The sequence below is a fragment of the Schistocerca gregaria genome, chromosome 3 (genome assembly GCF_023897955.1).
Source record: "Schistocerca gregaria isolate iqSchGreg1 chromosome 3, iqSchGreg1.2, whole genome shotgun sequence".
Taxonomy (NCBI): Eukaryota; Metazoa; Arthropoda; class Insecta; order Orthoptera; family Acrididae; genus Schistocerca; species Schistocerca gregaria.
The window spans coordinates 438,029,880-438,050,894 of NC_064922.1; the positions used below are offsets into that span (position 1 = coordinate 438,029,880).

The following is a 21,015-nucleotide window of genomic DNA, read 5'->3' on the forward strand; positions in this document are numbered from 1 at the left end:
TATTGATATTGAGAATCATGTACCGTCAAGAGCGACGTTCGTCATTAATGGATTAAAGTTAAGTATTCCACCAGCTACGTCCGTTTTTCTAAATTCTAATATCCTTGTCCTGTTCCAGACCTCACGCCAGTCTGCGTGAGCTAAAACGCGTGCCTCTCGGCCTCCTCTAGTAACACGGTGTTGGCTCTCCTGCCAACCACAACATTGGCGACAAGGAAAAACCGCGTTCTTCTCTAAACTGCCCTGATTTACTTGTGTAATGGCTTCGCCACAATCTCCAGATGTACTGTCCGAATTTTATCACTTACAGAATCAGCAGACGCAGGCCTTACTGGATGCCCTTGGACAGCTCGTCCAGGGTCAACGTGTGATGCAAAACGATGCAGCAGCAGCCGCTTCACCGCTAAAGCAGCCACAACACGCTGTTGCCCCAAGTTTTCGACCTTTTGATGCTGCACTGGAAAGCTGGACGGAGTTGTCACGCCAATTTGGATGCCATCTCGCTGCCTACAGAATTCAAGGTAACGAGTGGCAGCCTTTTCTCCTTTCATCCGTCGGGGTACAAAAGTACCGTGTGATAGTCAAATTATTTCCCCGTCGCGACGTAGCAACTCTGTCTTACGAAGAAATTTTGTCTGCATTAGATGCATATTTCAAGGAATCAGTCAATGTAGTTGCGAAACAGTATACCTTCTTTCGTACAAAACATACGGCAGATCAGACTAATCGGGAGTGGGTTGCAACCTTGCAAGGCCTTACTAGGGATTGTGCTTTTGAGTGTCAATGTGGACTCCCTTATTCAGATACTATGGTACATGATGCAATTGCACAGAACGTTTCTGATGTTTGTATAAGGGAACAGATTTTGAAACTAGTCAATCCCTCCCTTCAACAAGTGATGGACATATTGGATCAGCAGGACATACTTGACTTTGCTCAGGCATCATTTGAAACTTCACCAGCAGTGTGTCAGGTTAACCGGCCCGCCGGGCAAGCTGCATGGAGCAGTAAACAGCCCTCGCGCCCGGCCGCGCCGCTGCCGCCAGGCTCTCAGTCACGTGTGTTGTGCCGGCAAGCAAATGCAGTGATCAAATCATGCCAGCGGTGTGCTACTAAACATTCACATGAGAATTGCCTGCCACGCCAAGCTATTTGATTTTATTGTAATAAAAAAGGACATGTTCAGAGTGTTTGCCAGAAAAAGCTCAGATCGGAAGCTCAAAACCGTTCCAGGCCCTTTGCTTCGCACTGGAATCGGAATCAAACCAGGGATACTCTGGCTCGCGAAACTACACCCATGGAAATTCATGTAGTTCATTCCACTCCGCGCAGTGCCACTCTCTCTAACAGTGACTGTGTTCGTCCCAAAAATAGTGTGCGTCAACATCACCTGAACTCCCATCAAGTTGCAAGTGCTTATGTACCAGTGTCAGTTCATGTTGCATGAGACAGTCGCTCTTGTCGTCAGCAGGACAATAACCTTTTTGTGGACTTGGACATTAACGGCAAAGTGATACCATTCCAGCTCGATACCGGAGCTGCAGTTTCACTGATCAATCATGACACTTACAAACTGCTGGGCTCACCTCCATTGCGTGCAGCAAATGTTAAGTTAACTAGTTATTCTGGTCAAGATATCCCTGTGTTAGAACAGTGCAGCCTTCTTGCAACATACAAAGGACAAACAAAACTTGTGTCATTTTACGTCCTTCGTTCTTCTTCTGCAGTGAACTTGTTTGGTTTCGATTTATTTCAGTTCTTTAACTTGTCTATAGTAAATCAGGTCCTCTCAGTGAACCACACTGTGCCTTCAGACAGTGTTTCTCGTCTATGTGAAGAATTTGCAGACATTTTTGCTCCGAGCCTCGGTTGCGCTAAGAACTATAAAGCACATTTGAAACTGAAAGTAAACGTGCAACCAAAATTTTTCAGAGTGCGCAATGTTTCCCACATGTTGCGTGATGAGGTCGCAAAAACATTACACAATTTGGAATCACAAGGTGTAATTGAACATGTGCAGGCTTCTCTCTGGGCATCACCCTTAGTAATTTTGCCAAAACCTTCCGGAAAATTGAGACTTTGTGTGGACTTCAAGGCAACGGTGAATTCACAACTAGTGATTGCAACTTTTCCTTTACCCTGCCCGGAAGATTTTTTTTAACAAACTGTGCCCGGATAAATATTTTTCAAAGTTCGACCTAGCAGATGCGTACTTGCAAATACCGGTGGACGCAGAATCCCAGCACGTTTTCGTGGTTAACACGCATCTTGGGTTGTATCAATTCAAACGACTACCATTCGGGTGTGGATCCACCCCTGCATTGTTTCAGCATTATCTACAAACTGTGCGTCGGTCCCTACTGCAGCAAATTATCTGGACGATATTGTGATATCCGGAAAGACGGAAGAAGAACATTTGGCCAATCTCAGAAAATTATGGTCTTCGCTTGCGAAAGGACAAATATGTGTCTTTTGCTCGGGACTTGCCATACTTGGGACATGTACTCAATGCCCAAGGCATACATCCCAGTCCAACGCACATCCGTGCCATACAAGACTCGCCTTCGCCGCAGAATTTGAAGCAGCTACAGAGTGTGCTGCGAAAAATTACGTATTATAACCACTATGTTCCGCATGCCTCTTCCATTTCAGCTCCGCTTCATCGCTTAAGCCGTAAGGGTGTTCCGTTCGTCTGGACAACAGAACGCGACCGCGCCTTTCAGCGGTTGAAATCAGCGTTGCTTTCCAATACTTGCCTTACGCAATTCAATCTCCAGAAGCCCCTCTTGTTGATGGTGGATGCATCGGATTTCGGAATCGGTTCTGTGCTTGCGCACAAAGATGGATCGCACGATCGCCTTATTGCCTTTGCATCCAAATTGCTCTCGTCTGCTCAAAGAAATTATTCACAGATCGAGAAAGAAGCATTGGCTTTCGTATTTGGTGTTACAAAGTTTCATGATATCTTGTATGGTCGTCACTTTACCATCATCACAGACCACAAATCTATGACATCGCTTTTTCATCCGACCAAGCCTGTACCTCCTCGTACAGCGCAGAAATTCATTCGCTGGTCTATTTTCCTCTCGCAGTACCGCTATGATATCTTGTATCGGTCCACTGCTAAGCACGGAAACGCCGATGCATTGTCCCGCTTGCCTGTTGCTGAGGATGGGGCATTTGATTCCTCTGAAATAGCTTGCATGTTCATTGATGCGGAAACCGATGGTGTGGTCGAATCGTTTCCGATTGATTTTCGTCGTCTAGCTACAGCCACAGCTGCCGACCCTGTCCTTGCTCCCGTTCTGCGATTTTTTGCTACGCAATGGCCCTTGTCAAAGTCATGGATTGGGGACCCGTTGGTTCGCCGATTTTTTGCTCACGAGGAGAGACTTTTTCTACGACGTGGTGTTTTGCTGTTGCGTTCTAATAATGATCAGTCCAGGGTCGTGGTACCACGTTCGTTACAGTCCTCTGTCTTAAAGCTTCTCCACCAAGGACATTGGGGTATAGTGAGAACGGAATAATTTGCTCGTCAGCACTGTACTTGATTCGGAATCGATGCCGTGATTATGAATATGTGCTCTTCTTGCATTGTGTGTGCCGAACAAAATCAGCACCACCGCGGAAATTCTTTGCATGGCCAAATGCCACTTCCCCTTGGTAACACTTACACATCGATTTTGTTGGTCGATTCTGGAACGCTCGATGGTTGGTTGTGGTAGATTCATTCAGTAATTTTCCTTTTGTTGTCCGGATGTCTTCCACGACGTCATCTGCCACCATACAAGCATTATCCGCTATCTTTTGCATTGAAGGTCTTCCATAGACTATTGTTTTCGACAATGGCCCACAATTCATGTCTGCGGAATTTCAGTCATTCTGCAAGGCCAATGGTATTCAACATCTGATGTCCGCGCCTTTTCGCCACAGTCAAACGGTGCCGCAGAGTGATTGGTCAGGACTTTCAAGTCACAGATGTTGAAGTTGAAAGAGTCGCATTCTCGGGAGGATGCGTTATTGCTCTTTTTGTCCTCGTATCGCTCTCAGCCCCGAGATGGTCACTCACCTGCTGAGTTGCTCCACAGCCACCCTCATCGAAACTGGATGTCTTTGCTACATCCGCCGCGTCAGGTTCCTGTGCAGTGGCAGATGCCTGCTTTTGCTCCAGGGGACTTTGTCTACTATCGTCACTACTGAGGTTCACGGTGTTGGCTCGAAGGGCGCATTCTTCGCTGCCTCCGACATACTATGTATCTGGTTTTGGGGGCCTCTGGTGAGGTGCGCCGGCATCTCAACCAGCTGCGCCTCTGTCGTCGCACAAGATCTGCCGCTCACAGTCTGCTTTCAGCAACGGTGCCGTCCGGTCAGCGCCCCGGGGACCCATCTGCTGGCTCGCCTCAGCCCCAGGTGCTACCGATGCTGCCTTCCATTTTGCCCCATGACGATGCGCCGCCACTGCCGCCTGTTCTCCCACCGGCGCGCCCACAGTGGACGCGTCGCTGCAACCACCGGGCGCCACTCTGGGTCACACGCCGCCGATCGCTTCCCGTGACCAGTTGTCCTCCGACATGGAACTCTTGCCCGCTCCGGACCATATGTCGTCTTTGCCAGTCGGCTGCCCCGGCCCAATGGAGATCGCCCCTTCGGCCCCTTCTGTCTCTGTACGGGCGCATACACCGCATGTTGGTGTGCACCCTGGAGCAGGTTTTCAGGCGTTTCCTAGCTCTCCGCAGTCCGAATGGCAGGGTGTGGGTGGCACAGCCTCACATACATCAACATGCGGTCCTCCCCACGGCGGGCGGAAGCCTTATGCCACAACCATACCCCAATTTGCAGGGGAGGAATGTGGTGTCACCGCCAGACACCACACTTGCTAGGTGGTACCTTTAAATCGCCCGCGGTCCGGTAGTATACGTCGGACCCGTGTGTTGCCACTATCAGTGATTGCAGACCGAGCGCCACCACATGGCAGGTCTAGAGAGACTTCCTAGCACTTGCCCCAGTTGCACAGCTGACTTTGCTAGCGATGGTTCACTGACAAAATAAGCTCCCATTGTCGAGACGATAGTTAAGCATAGCCTTCCGCTACATCTTTTGCTACGACCTAGCAAGGTGCCATATTCAGTTACTATTGATATTGAGAATCATGTACCGCCAAGAGCGACGTTCATCTTTAATGGATTAAAGTTAAGTATTCCACCAGCTACGTCCATTTCCTAAATTCTAATTTCCTTGTCCTGTTCCAGACCTCACGCCAGCCTGCATGAGCTAAAATGCCTTTCGGCCTCCTCTAGTAACACGGTGTTGGCTCTCCTGCCAACCACAACACAATGTGTTATACCTATTGCATAAAGTTTATTTATGATACTGCTTTGGCACATTAATGCAGTGAGGCATATGTTATTCTTTTCACTGGGCTATATACTGGAATGTTGTCACTTCAATGCTTCCGTTTGACATATCCTGTTGTTTCTGATTGTGTTACACACTGTATAAGGCAACATTTCTGAACCGTCAGCAAAAGATTAAACACTGTAAACAGAATAAACTTACAGAGACATTCAAACCCCACGACTTTTTGAGGTCAACTACTTCCTGCATCAGTATGAGATTAGACGTAGGGCAATGTGATGTTATAGTCAGTGCAAGAGCGATGCTACACAGCATCTCCAAGGCAATAATGAAGTGGCAATTTTCCCGTATAACCATTTCAGGAGTGTACCATGAATGTCATGAATCAAGTAAAACGAATGGGACCAACGATAACTGGAGAGAATCATCCAACATTACAGAAGTGCAACTGTTCCGCAAATTGCTGCAGATTTCAATGCTGGGCCACCAGCAAGTGTCAGCATGCTAACCATTCAACAAAACATCATTGATATGGGCTTCCAGAGCCAAAGGCCCACTCGTGTACCATTGATGACTGCATGACACAAAGTTTTACGCCTCACCTGCCCCCCCCCCCCCCCCCCCCCCCCGCCCCAAACAATAAAATTGGACTGTTGATGATTGGATACATATTGCCTGGTCAGACAAGTCTCGTTTCAAATTGTATTAAGCGGATGGACGTGTACGGGTATGTAGACAACCTCATGAATCCATGGACCCTGCATATCAGAAGAGGACTGTTCAAGCTGGTGGAGGCTCTGTAATGGTGTGGGGCATGTGCAGTTTGAGTGATATGGGACCCCTGATACATCTAGAAATGACTCTAACAGGTGACACGTACATTCATGTCCATTATGCATGCTGTCAGACTTGGGCAGCAACTCCAGCAGGACAATGCGCCACCCCACACATCCAGAATTGCTACAGAGAGGTTTGAGGAACACTCTTCTGAGTTTGAACGCTTCTGCTGGTCACCAAACTCCCCAAACATGAAAATTATTGAGCGTATCTGGGATGCCTTGCAACGTGCTGTTCAGAAGAGACCTCCACCCCTTTGTGTTCTTACAGATTTAAGGACACCACTGCAGGATTCACCAGCACTACTTCAGACATAAGTTGAGTCCATGCCATGTCATGTTGCAGCACTTTTGCATGCTCCCGGCCCGCCCTACATGATATTAGGCAAGTATACCAGTTTCTTTAGCTCGTCAGTCTATATGAAAAAACCCCACATCACATGGGCATGAAATTTATAAATAAAATCTGACCAGGAAAAAGTGACTCAGTTCTAAAAAGTATTGAATGAGACCTGGAAAAATATTTTAAAAGTAAGTGCTGTTATAGTGTAGAAGATTTCTTGAATTATGACCATGTGATATAGTATCTCTCTAAAGAGTAACACCATATATACTACAGCCATAGATTTAAAAAAATGATAACCATGTTAAGGTACATGTATCTATTGTTACCTTACATTAGTTTATTAGTCTTAAAATTGACAAGTCGCCCATTATGATTCCATTTGCTAACACTCATCCAAAGCTTTGAGAGTGAATTTACATCAATTATGTGACTGCTGCCTGTATGGATACTGTTCCTGATACAGATGTAGTGCAGATTGCACAAAACGACATCAGTAGGGGCAGCTGAATCACCCTGTATAGGATATGTCCACCTGAATGTTCGTTAGAACTTCATGTAAAAACTGAGATAAATCAGATAAAAACTTTTTGTGATTTTTGAATACAATGTTCCCATTTATATGTTAAATATATATTTATAAATTGCACAGGGTGATTAAAATTGAAGTTAAACTTTCAAAACACTGTAGAAATAACACCACTGGTCAGAATGACGTCAAATTGCAACGGAGTGTTATCGGAGAAGAGAGAGAACTTGCAGCAGTAGAAAAAAAATAGTGGGAACATTGATCAATAGTTGGTGCTGCAAGTGTCAGAATATATAATTGCAGACACCTGCCATGCGCATGTCCCATTGAAGTTGGTATAAACACGGCAGGTACACGGCTTTTCCTCCTTTCACGCCTGTGACTTCTGCCATTACTGTCTCAATGCAGGATTACGCTCTGCTTGTAAAGTTGTATTACAAGAATGATGAGTGTGCACACATCACTCTGCAGAAGTTCTACACACAGAAGCGTTTGAGGAAAGGCATTGGTTCGATGACTGCTGTAGGTCTGGAGAAAATGATTCAGAAATTTGAAAAGATGGGTTCTTTTGGTGTGCAACCTGGTAGAGGGAGGAAACAAATTGATTCGATGTCTGTGGAAGCAGTGGCCACAGCAATGCAGGAGGAGATGAGTGGTGGTGTGTAAACATGCAGTGCATGGAGAATTGCCCGAACATTGGACATAACCGTAAGCATGGTGCATAAGATCCTATGCAACATCTTTCTTTGATATCAATTCAAAATTATCCATGTGCATGAGCTGCTTCCTGTTGACCTGCCAGAAAGAGAGACGTTTCCTTTAGAATTTCTTCCTCACATGAAAATGGACAATAATAAGCCATAGAAGATTTTGTGGACAAACGAAGCCCAAGTCCATCTGACAGGATATGTCAATACACAGAATTGTTGAATACGGGCAACGGAAAATCTACACACTAATCATCCAGTACTACTTCATCCTGAAAAGGTCACTGTGGGGTGCAGGTTTATGGCATCATTTATCATAGGGCAATATTTTTTCTAACAGACAGGTGCTTCTGGTCCTGTTACCTGCATCATCAAGGGTAAGCGCTATGGGTGTCTTTTGCCCAACCACATCATTCTAGCTCTCCAACAGCATGAATGTATGGATGAGATCATTTTTATGCAAGATGGCACACCCCCACACATTGCAAATCCAGTAAAGCAGCTACTGAAGCGCCATTTCAGAAATGCTAGAATTATCGGCCTGGCCGTCCCGATCACCTGATCCTAATCCGTGTGACTTCTGGCCGTGGGGCTATCTGAAAGATGTTGCATTCAGTGTTCTGAATGCAAACTTATGTGCATTGAAGGCATGCATTGTGCAACACATTCTGAATGTGACCCTGGAAACACTTCTATCAATTGTGGAACATGCTGTTTGTTGATTTCAACTTGCTGCAGAAAACAATGGGTAACATATTGAACATGTTTTGCACCAGTCACGCATAAATAAATATCTGAGTTGATTTTGATTCACGCTTTTTATGTGGTTTTTGGCATCAGGATAATTAAAAACTGACTTTTCCCATGCAATGTCAAATGACTTTGTCATGGTGGATGGGATTACGTAACTAACAGTATCACACCTATACACTCATGCACACTGAGTAGTGCAGTTTGTTTAACGTCAAATGTACACCTTAGGCATTGCTGTGTGACTCATTTGTCATTTGTAGTCGACCACCGTTAAATTATAAAGCTTATAGTGCCATCTATTGCTACATTTTGTAACTATTTTTTTTTCTTCTGCCATACGTTTTCCCCCTTCTCCGATAGTATTCCGTTGCAGTTTGATGTCATTCTGAAAAGTGGTATTATTTCTACAGCAGTTTGAAAGTTTAACTTTAATTATAATCACCCTGTATATGCTACAAAGATATACATCCTATGCTAATTCAAATGTTTATTAGAATATCATGTAAAAATCTGAAGTAAACTGGTCAAGAACTTTTCGAGATTTTTGGTAACAATGTTCCACTTTACATACTACACATATAACTACATTTTATATGTATTAAGACAAAATATAGCCTCTATCTATCCAAATGTTAATTGTAGTATTAAATAAAATTTTTAAGTAAAATAGTAAAGAACTTTTCCAGATTTCTGGTAATGTTTCCCCATTACATATTACACATATGTTTATACATTTCATATATTAGAAAAGCATAGCCTATGCCCATCTGTATATTCATTAGAAAACTGTAAAAATCTGAAGTAAGCCGCTCAAGATTTTTTCGAGATTTTTGGTAGCAATGTTCCACCTTATGTGTGTGTGTCTATATATATATGAGTCAAAAAGCATTTTACAACTTTGGAATGATATATAAATTTACTGAGATTACTCACAGAACTGGCAGGTGTGTCATTTTGTACCAAACAACCTAAAGTTTCACATAAAAGTTTGAAGTGTCATTTTCCTTTGATGTAACTACCATTTGTGATGCAGCAAAAATCCCACTGGTAATCAATTTCTTACCACATAGACTGCAGAAAATCAGGTGTAACTTCTGCAACAGCAATGTAGATTCGATTTTTTAGGCCCGCTAAATTGGTTTGGTAGAGGAGAAACATACACATGGTCTTTAATGAAACCCCAGAGAAAGAAATCCAGTGGTGTCAAGTCTGGGGAGCAAGGCGGCCATGTAATTGGCCCTTCATGGCCAATCCACTGAGCTGGGAACCGACTACCAAAGAAACGTCAAACTTCCATGAGAAAATGTGGTGGTGCACCATCTTGCTGGTAATAAGCTATCCCATCTCAGTCATCTTCATTTGTCTGCAGAATTAAAAAAAATTCAAACATATCCAGATACACATTACCAGTGACAGTTTTCTCCAAGAAGAAGAAAGGGCCATACGCTTTCAGTATGCTAAAGCCACAAAACACATTAACTTTGAAGTGTACTTTCACCATGCCACTTATACGAAATGTTGACTCATCACTGGAAAGTACTGCATCCAGGAATGTCTATCCAATGCAACATTTTGGCATGGAATTTCCCAAAAGTAACCTTACCTGCATTACTAATGTGCTGTGCCTTTGTGAATCTGTATGGTTGCAAGTCTAAACAACTACACAGTACACACCAAACCCTCTTCTGTGGAATGCCAGCCTCACAAGACAAATACCATGTTGATTGTTGTGGACAGCAGGCAATGCTCTCCCTAACCTGTTTGATATAATCAACATGCAGGTGACCTGTTGATTTAGCATATCATAGTGAATAACCCACCGCAACAAATTTCTTGTACATCAGTACATCATAGGCCCACTTGGTGGTTCTTTAACATATCTGGTGTGAAATTATGCTGAACAGTTATTGCAGAGTTCACTTCATGAAACCAAAACGCATGGCAAGCATGCTCCACAGCAGTGAAAGTAACTATTTTAACTGTGCACTATAATGGCACTTCTGGTGGCTGAATGTCATACTGATGCACTTTGAGAATCAAACTTGTTGTTTGCTACATAATGACACAACTACCCATTCTGTAATATAGCTCAATAAATTTCTATATCATTCCAAAGCTGTAAAGCCCTTTTTGACTCACCCTGTACATGAAGAACATATATAGCCTACATATGTCTGACTGTTTAATGTGTAAGAATTGAAAGTATATTGGTTAAGTACTTTTCAAGATTATTAGTTATAATGACTTGTCTTTATGTAGAAGTAATAGATATAATTATGGAGAATACACAGAAACTGTATGTAACAGCAATAAATAAAACATTTTCTTACAGGAAATGTGAGAATATCCTCTTGGTTATGTCTTGTTAGAATGTACAGTGAATTGTTATTCTTAGTTTCACCACCATACTTTGTTGTTCCTATGCAACAAAGGTAATGTTCACACATTACTTACTTCTTTGCTTGTGTATACATGTGACTAACCTCACTGATCTACTTGCATCAGCTGTTTAGGGTTCATCACAGACTACATGAGCACAGAGCATCAGCTGTTTAGTGTCCATCATTGACTTAGTTTCCTGTACACTTCAATGGAAGTATAATCAACCGTGGGGTTGGCAGATGCTCATTTGCTGTTTGAGCTAGCAAATGTAATGGCTAAGGTGCTCAATGTTTGTACTGGGAGTGATTTCCAGAACAATGGTACCCCAAGAGCAGGACATTTGAAGCAACCTTAAGGAAACTGACAAGTTTAAGCCTACTGCTCACATCTGTGGGAGGCTAAATGGACGAGTGTACCTAACTGCAGAAAGAACTTCTTCATGCAGTTGACAACAGCCTGAGTGTCAGTGTAAGATAATTAACTGAAAATAATGCTCACCACATGACAGTCTGGAGAGTGCTATAGGAGAACCTGCTGTATCCCTACAATTTACAGCACATGCAGGCACTATGTGTAGTTACTAGTTTATTTTTGTAAATTCTTGCATGTCTGACTATTTCCTAGGCACAACCTCTTATTTTAATAGCACTGTAACATAGAGTACCACTTTGTCATCGACTCTTGTATTGAACCTCGTATTGTACAAGCTTTTGTTTTGTTTGATTAGAACACTTCAGTGTTGGTTAGACCATCAGTGAGAGAGCACCGTGAGTTCCTACTGGTGATAATTTGAGTACACCATTCGTTTATTACATATTTTTCTGATCTTCAAACAGGAGCAGCTTCAGTAATGGATAGGAACTGTGATTGCTGTGTACAGATGTGATCTGAGATGTTGATCCTTTGCTCAAAGATCCAGGCTGTGTTGGCTTCTGTCACACACCTTGAGGCTACTGCCAAGGGGCATCACTGTGGGGGGTCAGAGGCGGGTATGCGAGGGACGTCAAGCACATCCCACATGTCCCCCAATCAGTCCACTGCTGTGGCCACTCAGGGTACTGCATGCACTGAAGTTGATCCCTCAACTGTCGTCAAGTGGGAGATCATTCCAAAGTCTGGCAGGCAATGAAAGACTTTCTGAGGGGCCGATCGTACGGCCTCCCCGAATTGTTTGACGAAGAGGTTTCGGGCATTATATGTGGCTGATGAAGCCTCTGAGCCGAATGCAGTCATCCTCCCTATTCCAGAGGAAGCTTCTCAGCCTACAAGATCTGGGCACTCACAGAAGGTGTATTTGCTGGTAGTTGGAAGCTCCAACATTAGGCACATAATGGGGCCTCCTAGAAACATGGCTGCCAAGTAGGGGAAGGAAGCCAATGTGTTTCTATGTGCATCCTGAGGGGAGTCATTCGAAATGAGGAAAGGGTGCTTCCGGATGCCATGAAGAGTACAGGGTGCAGCCAACTGCTGGTGGTGGCCCATCTTGGTACCAATGATGTGTGTCACTTTGGATCAGAGGAGATTCTCTCTGGTTTTGGGCAGTTAGCAGAAATGGTAAAGACCATATCTTGCTTGCAAGATTAAGGTAGAGCTCACCATCTGCAGCATCATCAACAGTACTTACTGTGGTCCTTTGGTGCAGAGCAAAGTGGAGGGTCTGACTCAGAGGCTCAGGCAGTCCTGTGACCATGTAGGCTGCAGATTCCTTTACTTGCGCCATCGGGTGGTGGGTTTCCTGGTTACAGGCCCTCTACAGTTCCTGATCTATATTAATGACATAGGAGGCAATCTGAGTAGCCCAATTAGATTGTTTGCAGATGATGCAGTCATTTACTGTCTTGTAAAGTCATCAGATGACCAAAACGAATTGCAAAATGATGTAGATAAGGTATCAGTATGGTGTGAAAAGTGGCAATAAAGAAAAGTGTGAAGTTAATCACATGAGCACTAAAAGAAATCCACTAAATTTCGATAATGCGATAAGTCACACAAATCTAAAGGCTGTAAATTCAACTAAATACTTAGGGATTACAATTACAAATTACCTAAATTGGAACTATCACATAGATAATGTTGTGGGTAGAGCAAACTAAAGACTGCGATTCACTGGCAGAACACTTATAAGGTGCAACATGTCTACTAAAAAGACTGCTTACACCACACTTGTCCACCCTATTCTGGAGTATTGCTGTGCAGTGTGAGATCCACATCAGGTGAGACTGATGGATGACATCAAAAAAATTCAAAGAAGGATGGCTCGTTTCGTATTATCATGAAGTAGGGGAGATTGTGCCACAGACATGATACGTGAATTAGAGTGGCAATCATTAAAAGAAAGGCATTTTTCATTGTGATGGGATCTTCTCATGAAATTTCAATCACCAGTTGTCTCCTCCAATTGCGAAAACATTCTGTTGGCACCCACCTACATAGGGAGAAATGATCAACACGATAAAATAAGAGGAATCAGGTCTTGTATGGAAAAATTTAAAAACTTGTTTTCCCACGTGCCGTTCAAGAGTGGAATGGTAGAGAGACAGCTTGAAGGTGGTTAATTGAATCCACTGCCAGGCACTTTATTGTGAATAGCAGAGTAATCATGTAGATGTAGATGTAGATCAGCGGCTTATAGTCCCGTGTGGGTACACTTCTGTGAATGGTTCATCCAACAATGTGCTAACCCTCACTTTAGCGCAAATGTGATTTACATGGATGAGGTTTCATTTCGATGTGATAAGACTATGATATTTCACGATCACCATGTATGGGCTGTGGAAAATTCTCATGAAATTGTGCAATTGCATCATCAACAAAGAATTCCTGTCAACAATTGGGCCAGCATTGTTGGTGACTTTTTGTTAGGATCTTGTGCTCTTCCACCCATGCTCAGCTGAGAAAGGTACCCTGCTTTCTTAGAGAATACTCTTATATTTTCTGTTAGGGCATATGGCATCATGAGTGATATACTTCATACACAATGGAGCTGCTTCTCATTTCAGTATTAATTTTCATAGGCTTATAAATAACAGATTCCATGATAGAGGGATAGGAAGAGGCAGATCAGACCAGTTCATTGGCGTCAATGCTCACTGGATCATAACTCACTAGACTGTTAGTTGTGGGGGCATTTGAAGGCTGTTATATACAGAAACCCAGTATAAGACATACTAAGTCCTCGTGTCATACTGTGGAAGATTCTGAAGCAATATGCAGTTCTTTAGGGATATATCATCACATCAGGGGTCAATGATGAAGAAGTAGATGTAGATCAGCAGCTGATTGCTACAGAAATCCTTAAAAATAGAGGACATTCTGAACATTTCATTTAGGAAAGCATTACATAGTGTGCTGAAATGTTCTTTTCCTCTATGTCAAAATGTGGAAACTGAGCTATAACATGGAAATAAAGCATTTCGGGACACATCTCCATGCAACATTTTCTTCCTTTACACATCAAGAATGATTCCTGAAAGTTTGGCCACACACTTTTGTTACACCATTTACGTAATCATAGTTTGCTTATTTTTGTGTAAGTGCTTCTAAAGGAGGGAAATATTGTAACATCTAAATTAAATTTACATGCTAGTTAATCTTTTCAGAACTTATGTCTGGAATATAGCCTCACATTGAAGTGAAATATGGATGGTATGCAGTATAGAAATGTGGGGCTACAGAAAAATGCTGAAGATTGGATGGATAGATCAGAGAACCAATGAGAATATACTGGATTGAACTGACATTGTCTGAAAAGGAGAACTCCCAGATTTTAGTTTATAGATTTTATGAACAACATATGTGCTTTAATTTTCATGTCTCATTTCTTCATTACATTTGTTTTACAATTTAATTATACATATCAGTTGTGAGTTAAACAAAATCATCATCAACTTCATACAGCCACATGGGTCATTTGCTGGATATAGATCTCCAGTGGCAAGAAATCAACACTACCATCAGCAGTCAGCCACAACTCACAATATTTTGAAGGAGTAGGTCCATTTCCTGTTGCTTCAACCAGAAGGCGTCACTCAATGTCATTGGAAGATACTGACCCATTTGTACTTATATTTGGTCAACTTAGTTAACAATTTCAGTTCTAAGTAGAGTACGCAAAATTGCTATTGTTTGGAACTTATTTATTTTGAAATTTGCATACATGTTTTGGTAGCTTTTGGTATTTTTGAAAGCTGTGTCTATGACAAATCCTTAAGAAAAATTTGAATATTATGTCAAATAATACAAGATTTTTCTTGTCATGAGACTAATATCTAAAAATATAATCAAAACTACTTCAATTTATAGAAAATTTTTCAAGATTTTATAAAACCAATTAAATTCAAAAGTAGAAGTTCTCCTTTTCAGGCACTCTAGGACTGTATGGTACTGAACAACAGGAAAGAGAAAAAAATATATCTTTTGGGATTAGCATTTTTGAAAATAAAATAATATTTTTCATCCAAAATTATGGAGAGCAGCAATTGGTTGTTTCCTTTCTGGCTTTATTAAAGCAAATCCAGATTTCGGCTAGTAACTCGTCATTATCAGTGCAGTAATTCAGGTTTTGAAAACACTATGGCATGTATCAAAAATCAGAAATATTACATTGATAATGGCTAGTTACTAGCCAAAATCTCAATCTGCTTTAATAAAGCCAGAAAGGAAATAACTGATCAGTGCAGTAATTCAGGTTTTGAATACACAATGGCATATACCAAAAATCTGAAATACTGCATTAATAATGGCTAGTTACTAGCCAAAATCTTTATCTGCTTTAATAAAGCCAGAAAGGAAACAACTGACTGCTGCTCTCCATCATAATGAATGTCATCTCACAGTTTTTGAGTACATTCCACATTCCCAATGGAAGGTAATGTGATAGTTTTCAATTCTCACTGAGGTTATCATTTTAATCAGAAAATTAAATCAAGCAATGGAAAATCCAGGATGGAATATAACAGTATTATGAGAAGGATGATGATGATGGTGATGTTTGGTCTGGGGGGCACTCAACTGCGTGGTCATCAGCACCCCTATAAAGTCCCCAATTTTACACAGTCCATTTTTTTACACTGTCCAATCTAGCAACTGTCACGAATAATGATAATGATGAAATGATGAGGACAACACAAACACTTAATCCCCAGGCAGATAAAAATCCCCAACTTGGCCAGGAATCGAACCCTGGACGCCGTGATCCAGAGACAGTAATGCTAGCCACTAGATCACATATTATGAGAAGGAAAGTTACTACTAACCATACAGTGGAGAAGCTGACTCACAGATAGGCACAACAAAAAGACTCTCACAATTAAATCTTTCTTATAATCAGAAAATTATTATCTTTAAAATAAAAGAGCAACAAAATATTTAATATTTTACATATGTAACGAATGTTGCCCAAGGCACCCCCTTAGTGGCCTGCACCTTAGGCCAGGAATTTTATGATGCAGAACAAAAAATAAGGATCCATTGCTTTGTCCTGAATGTTAACACATGTTTAGTTCAGTAACATCTGAGACTATTTCTTGGCCTGCCTAAACCGATATGAACAAAGACAAAGACACACCGAACAATCTAACAAGATATTCCACAGTGTGTAAATTGACTAGATAATATTATCATCACATGTAAAACAAACATTGAACATCTGTGAAATTTGCACTTACATTTCACAGACTTTCACAGTGTGGCCTTAAATATAGTCTTTCCAAATGTTGATTATTTACTTCCAACTGACAGCCACCCACACAGAAAGCAAAAAAAGTCTCCAACTAAGCAAAGACTTGTGAGTGTCTGTGGGTAAAATCAGTTATTATTCTTGAGTAATCCTTTTGAGCACCAAGATCTCACGTCCTTTAATTTATTAGAGAAAAGGCACCAAATCCGATTGATCCCAGGCCTGTCAACAGGCATTTAAGCGACTAAAAACCTTACATAAGCACCATGTCTAGCAACATATCAACAAGGTGTGATCTCAGTTATAGCAACTGACACCTCTGCATGTGAAATCAGCCCAGATATGCATACTATCATGAAATCCAACACTCTACTGAAGATGATATCCATTGTACCCTTATTACTGACAGTGGGTCACAGTTCATGGTAAATGCCTTTAAGCACATCAGTATCCACAGTGGCATCAATCATGTAAAAAAGCCTATATTTTAGTTTACATTCAATGGCACTATGGGAAGGTGTCTGCATATTTTTAAAACTCAAAAACTTAAACAACTATGCGTGGCTACTTCTGAAGGGAATTTCAATTGTTTTCTAGCAACACTCATCAACAGGTGCAATCCAGCCAAGGTGCTTCATGGCACCTCTCAGCTCTCAATGGATGCACCTCACTCTGCTGTTCCTCCACTAGAGTTAGATGAGGAAAAGTTAGCACTCCAACTAGGGCAGCATGTTTGGTGCCACAACAGGCTGAATCTGAAAACCCATAATGTTTCATCAGCCCATCAAATGGTGATGGTTGCAACAACTGGTGTCAACTACAAAAACAGTGGAATCAGCTATATTGGAACTGTCTGCACCAGATTCCACCAGCTCTTGCCACCACATTCCAAGAACAACCATGGTCAGCACCACCAATGAGCCCTCAGGCCAACCAGGAACTGCCCTTCCGAGGGTTTCTGACCAGCTGTCCAAACATCCCACTCTGAGACAATGCCCACACCAATGGAAATGCCCTACTTTGCCAGCGTCTCCACTGCCTTCTCCCTTCAAGGGATGACATGGAGCAGAAGATGGTCAACCACTCACTATCAGCAGCCTACCTGTGCCATACAGTGCTAAAAACACTTTGAACTCTCACACCAAGCATCCTTCCCTGTATTGGCCAGGAGAGGGGAAAATATATAATCAATCTGGGCAATTGCTGTGATGCCTGGCAGGGATGCTGCAAGCTACTGGCAGGGATGCTACTAGCTACTGGCAGCAAAGTTTGGAGTAGCATATCACATCCACCAATAAAACACTGGCTACGGCGGCCAGAGATAGTGGTCATATGTGCATGAAGTGTGTCTGCTTGTGTGTATATGTGTGTTTTCCTTTCTTTTCTGAAGAAGGATTTGGCCTAAAGCTCAGTATGCAACAGTCTTTTCATTGTACTTGTCTGCGACTCGATGTGTCATATTTAATGTGTGAAGAAATCCATTCTTTTCATAACTGTTAATATTCCAACCTGTCCTTTCCATTGCTTATGTCAAGTTAAGTGTTTAAATAAATGTTCAGTGGTGTTTACAACATCTCTACCTATTAACTGCATAGCACACCTTCACCCAACATATCATAGAAGAACATATTAACCATTTATTTGGTTAATTCAAATCATATACATGTGGCGACATGCTGCAGTGCATGCATACTCACCACCTTTTACCTTCAGCAGATAACAACAGCAGACGACTTGGATCGGCTGTGAGCAAAGCGGACCAATGTAGTGAAATCTCTCTCCACCATGCACTGCCTTGTGGCAGCTCTGGGGTTTTTCCTGGAGAGAAGCATGCAATGGAAACAACTCCCTGACTAGCACTTCCCATGCCAATGCTGAATGATTGACGTGCTCACTTAAGTGAGATAGTGTTTTACATGAGACTTGCCACAAGGCACAGTGACTGCATTCTGGACATGTACAGCTACAGAGAAGACGACACTGCTGAGTCTAAATCACATGCTTCACCTGAACAATGATTGCAGACATCTGCAAAAGCCTTGATGAGTGCTAGTGGTAGAGCATTAGAATTTTGTTCATATGGACCAATTTTAGATTGATGTTTCTCATGCCACCCCCAACAGTTTCACAGGATCAATAGGCTACTTCTGTATCACAGAATTCTCAGGAATGGGTGCATCACAGTGGATAGTGTGCCGTATGTCACCTGATTGCCAGTCTACAACTCCCATGCCCGTAAGTTTTCCTTCCTTTTATTTGAAAGTTAGGGAGTAGTCGTGCATAACTGTTGACACTTTTACTTGTCACTTGCTGAAACTTCAATTCTGTGAGGTTACTGTGTGCTACTGGAATCATATCCACTGGGTCCATTTTTATTGCTATGTAATTTTGCTTTGGTAATGTCCCAAATTAATTTTTATGTAATTGTGTCCTGTTCCAATAAAGGAACTGAAAAATCAGAAGTAGTTTCCATGTCATATTTGCCTTTTTTTCCAGCTAATGCCCACATGTACTAGTGTACCACTGGGCTACGTGTGCAAGGTTTGTGAGGAAAGTATTTCCCACACTCAGAACATTTGTTGAGAAAATGAAGAGGGTCTGTTGACAATTCCTCAGTATTATGGGCAACCTTGATGAGTTGATCTTTTAATTTCAAGAGTCAGACTAATACTTCTTAACAGTTCCGTTTGTGTTTAAATATTAAATTTTTCTGCTTTGTGGATATTTATTGACTGATGACACTTTAAATTAAACATATAGCACAATGGGAAAGGTCTATGGTTCAATCCTCAATTAGTCCTAGGACTTTTCTGTGATTTTTTGCTTCCGTCACCTCTGACAATGATCTATTAATAGAAAAATACCAAGTTGTAACATGATTTGTAGTTCACATCAAACTGTAGGTCCTTCCATAAATATCCTGACACATCAGTTCAGAAGTGATAGGAGACAACAGGAACATACCATTTCCAATGAGATCATACCTGTGGTGTCCATGACAACCTTCAGATTGTTTATACCTCCTTTTTCACCCTATGTTTGGAATACAAGTCCTTATTTCTAGTGATACTAAACAGCAATTAGAAACACCTTCCATAACTTGTTTAGCCAAGGTTTATTCTTTCTCAGAAAACCATGAATTGACTGAAAGCTGGTAATATGTCACATTGTATTAGAATAAGGGCTACAACAGTACCGATTTGGAAAGTGCAGGCCAAATGATTTTGTTAATGTTGTCAACAGCAGTCCTAACTCCTTTGCCCATGTAATTGTTTTTCTCCTCATCTCTAAGTTCCAAGGCTTCATGAACACCTGTACTTGCCCCTGATGGAACAGCGGCACGGAACAGACCTTGATCTGTCAACAAGTCCACCTATTAAAAAATAAATTGAAAAGAAAAATGTATTCAGTAATATAAAAATGCATAATTTCTTCACATTCAGCATAAAGGCAATAACTAGCCTACAAGATTAATTCACAAAGAAAAATTATTGCAAAACTACCTCATTTCATGTACCTCAACTGTAGGATTTCCTCTTGAGTCAAAAATCTGTCTTGCATAGCAATTCTGAAGAGGCATACTGATGCAAAATTTATTTGCTTATGTCAGTAAACAGCTGAAACATCATCATTCTGCAATCAGATCACACAAATAATATTCAAAAATGTACAGACAGCTGTTGTAATTTCAAATGAAATATTCACAAATGTGTAGGCTCCTTGTGTAAAGACAGGTGCAATTCAAAACTCAAGCTTCTTACACTTTACCATTCGTGTCATTTGTACTTCACATTTCACTGAATATGTTAAGATATTTGTGTACTGCCATATAGAAGGGAATCTGGGACATTTTTGAGTGACATGCAAAACTGCTACTGTATTGTCAGTCGTAAACTACATCTGTGTTTCCTAGAAATTTTGGCAACAGCATCCTTGTTTAGATAACCATTTCCTCTAATTTCAGTGTGTGTCTTTGAGTAAAGGTGCTTTCTGAGAGTTACTGGAAGCTTACAAGGATTATGCATAAGGTATTTCATAGTAAATCAACATTTATGTGCTGCAGTTGTGTATTCTGCAAACTTGGACTTTTTGGAAAATCATTTCCCTTATTGGAGTGTAGGTACTCATGCAATAGTGCAATAGTTTCACCTTTTCTGGCTGTCAACTTTCAGCAGTCTTACGTAAGTCTGCTAACAAACACAACCTCATAAAAGACGAGACAAAAAGTAAGCTTCGAAGAATCAATTATCCCATGTTTTTCTCTCATTGTAACATACACCACTTTCTTGAGCAATGCTGCTTCACCTATGAAGGGGAATTTGCAGTCCTCATTAATGTAATGTGTCATGAAATTAACAGGGAATAAGCAAAGTTAATTTAAAGTTGCCAGTATTTGTTTACTACCCAGATCAAAATTGCACCAACCAAATGAA

At 41.5% G+C, this 21,015-nt stretch overlaps 1 protein-coding gene across 4 annotated transcripts in view; it reads right to left on the reverse strand.

Moving 5' to 3' along the window:
- Positions 1 to 21,015, reverse strand: part of LOC126354590 (enolase-like) — a 118,095-nt gene that overhangs the window by 80,189 nt on the left and 16,891 nt on the right. For 2 of the 4 annotated variants that reach the window (XM_050004341.1, XM_050004339.1), the window contains exons 2-3: positions 20,100 to 20,199; positions 19,779 to 19,955 (exon numbers count right to left, since the gene is read on the reverse strand). In XM_050004341.1, coding sequence (XP_049860298.1) covers positions 19,779 to 19,955; positions 20,100 to 20,162 — 240 coding nt within the window. In that variant the 5' untranslated portion in view covers positions 20,163 to 20,199. Of the gene's footprint in view, positions 1 to 19,778; positions 19,956 to 20,099; positions 20,216 to 21,015 lie in introns of all 4 variants that reach the window. The other 2 variants (XM_050004342.1, XM_050004340.1) reach the window with 1 other exon arrangement.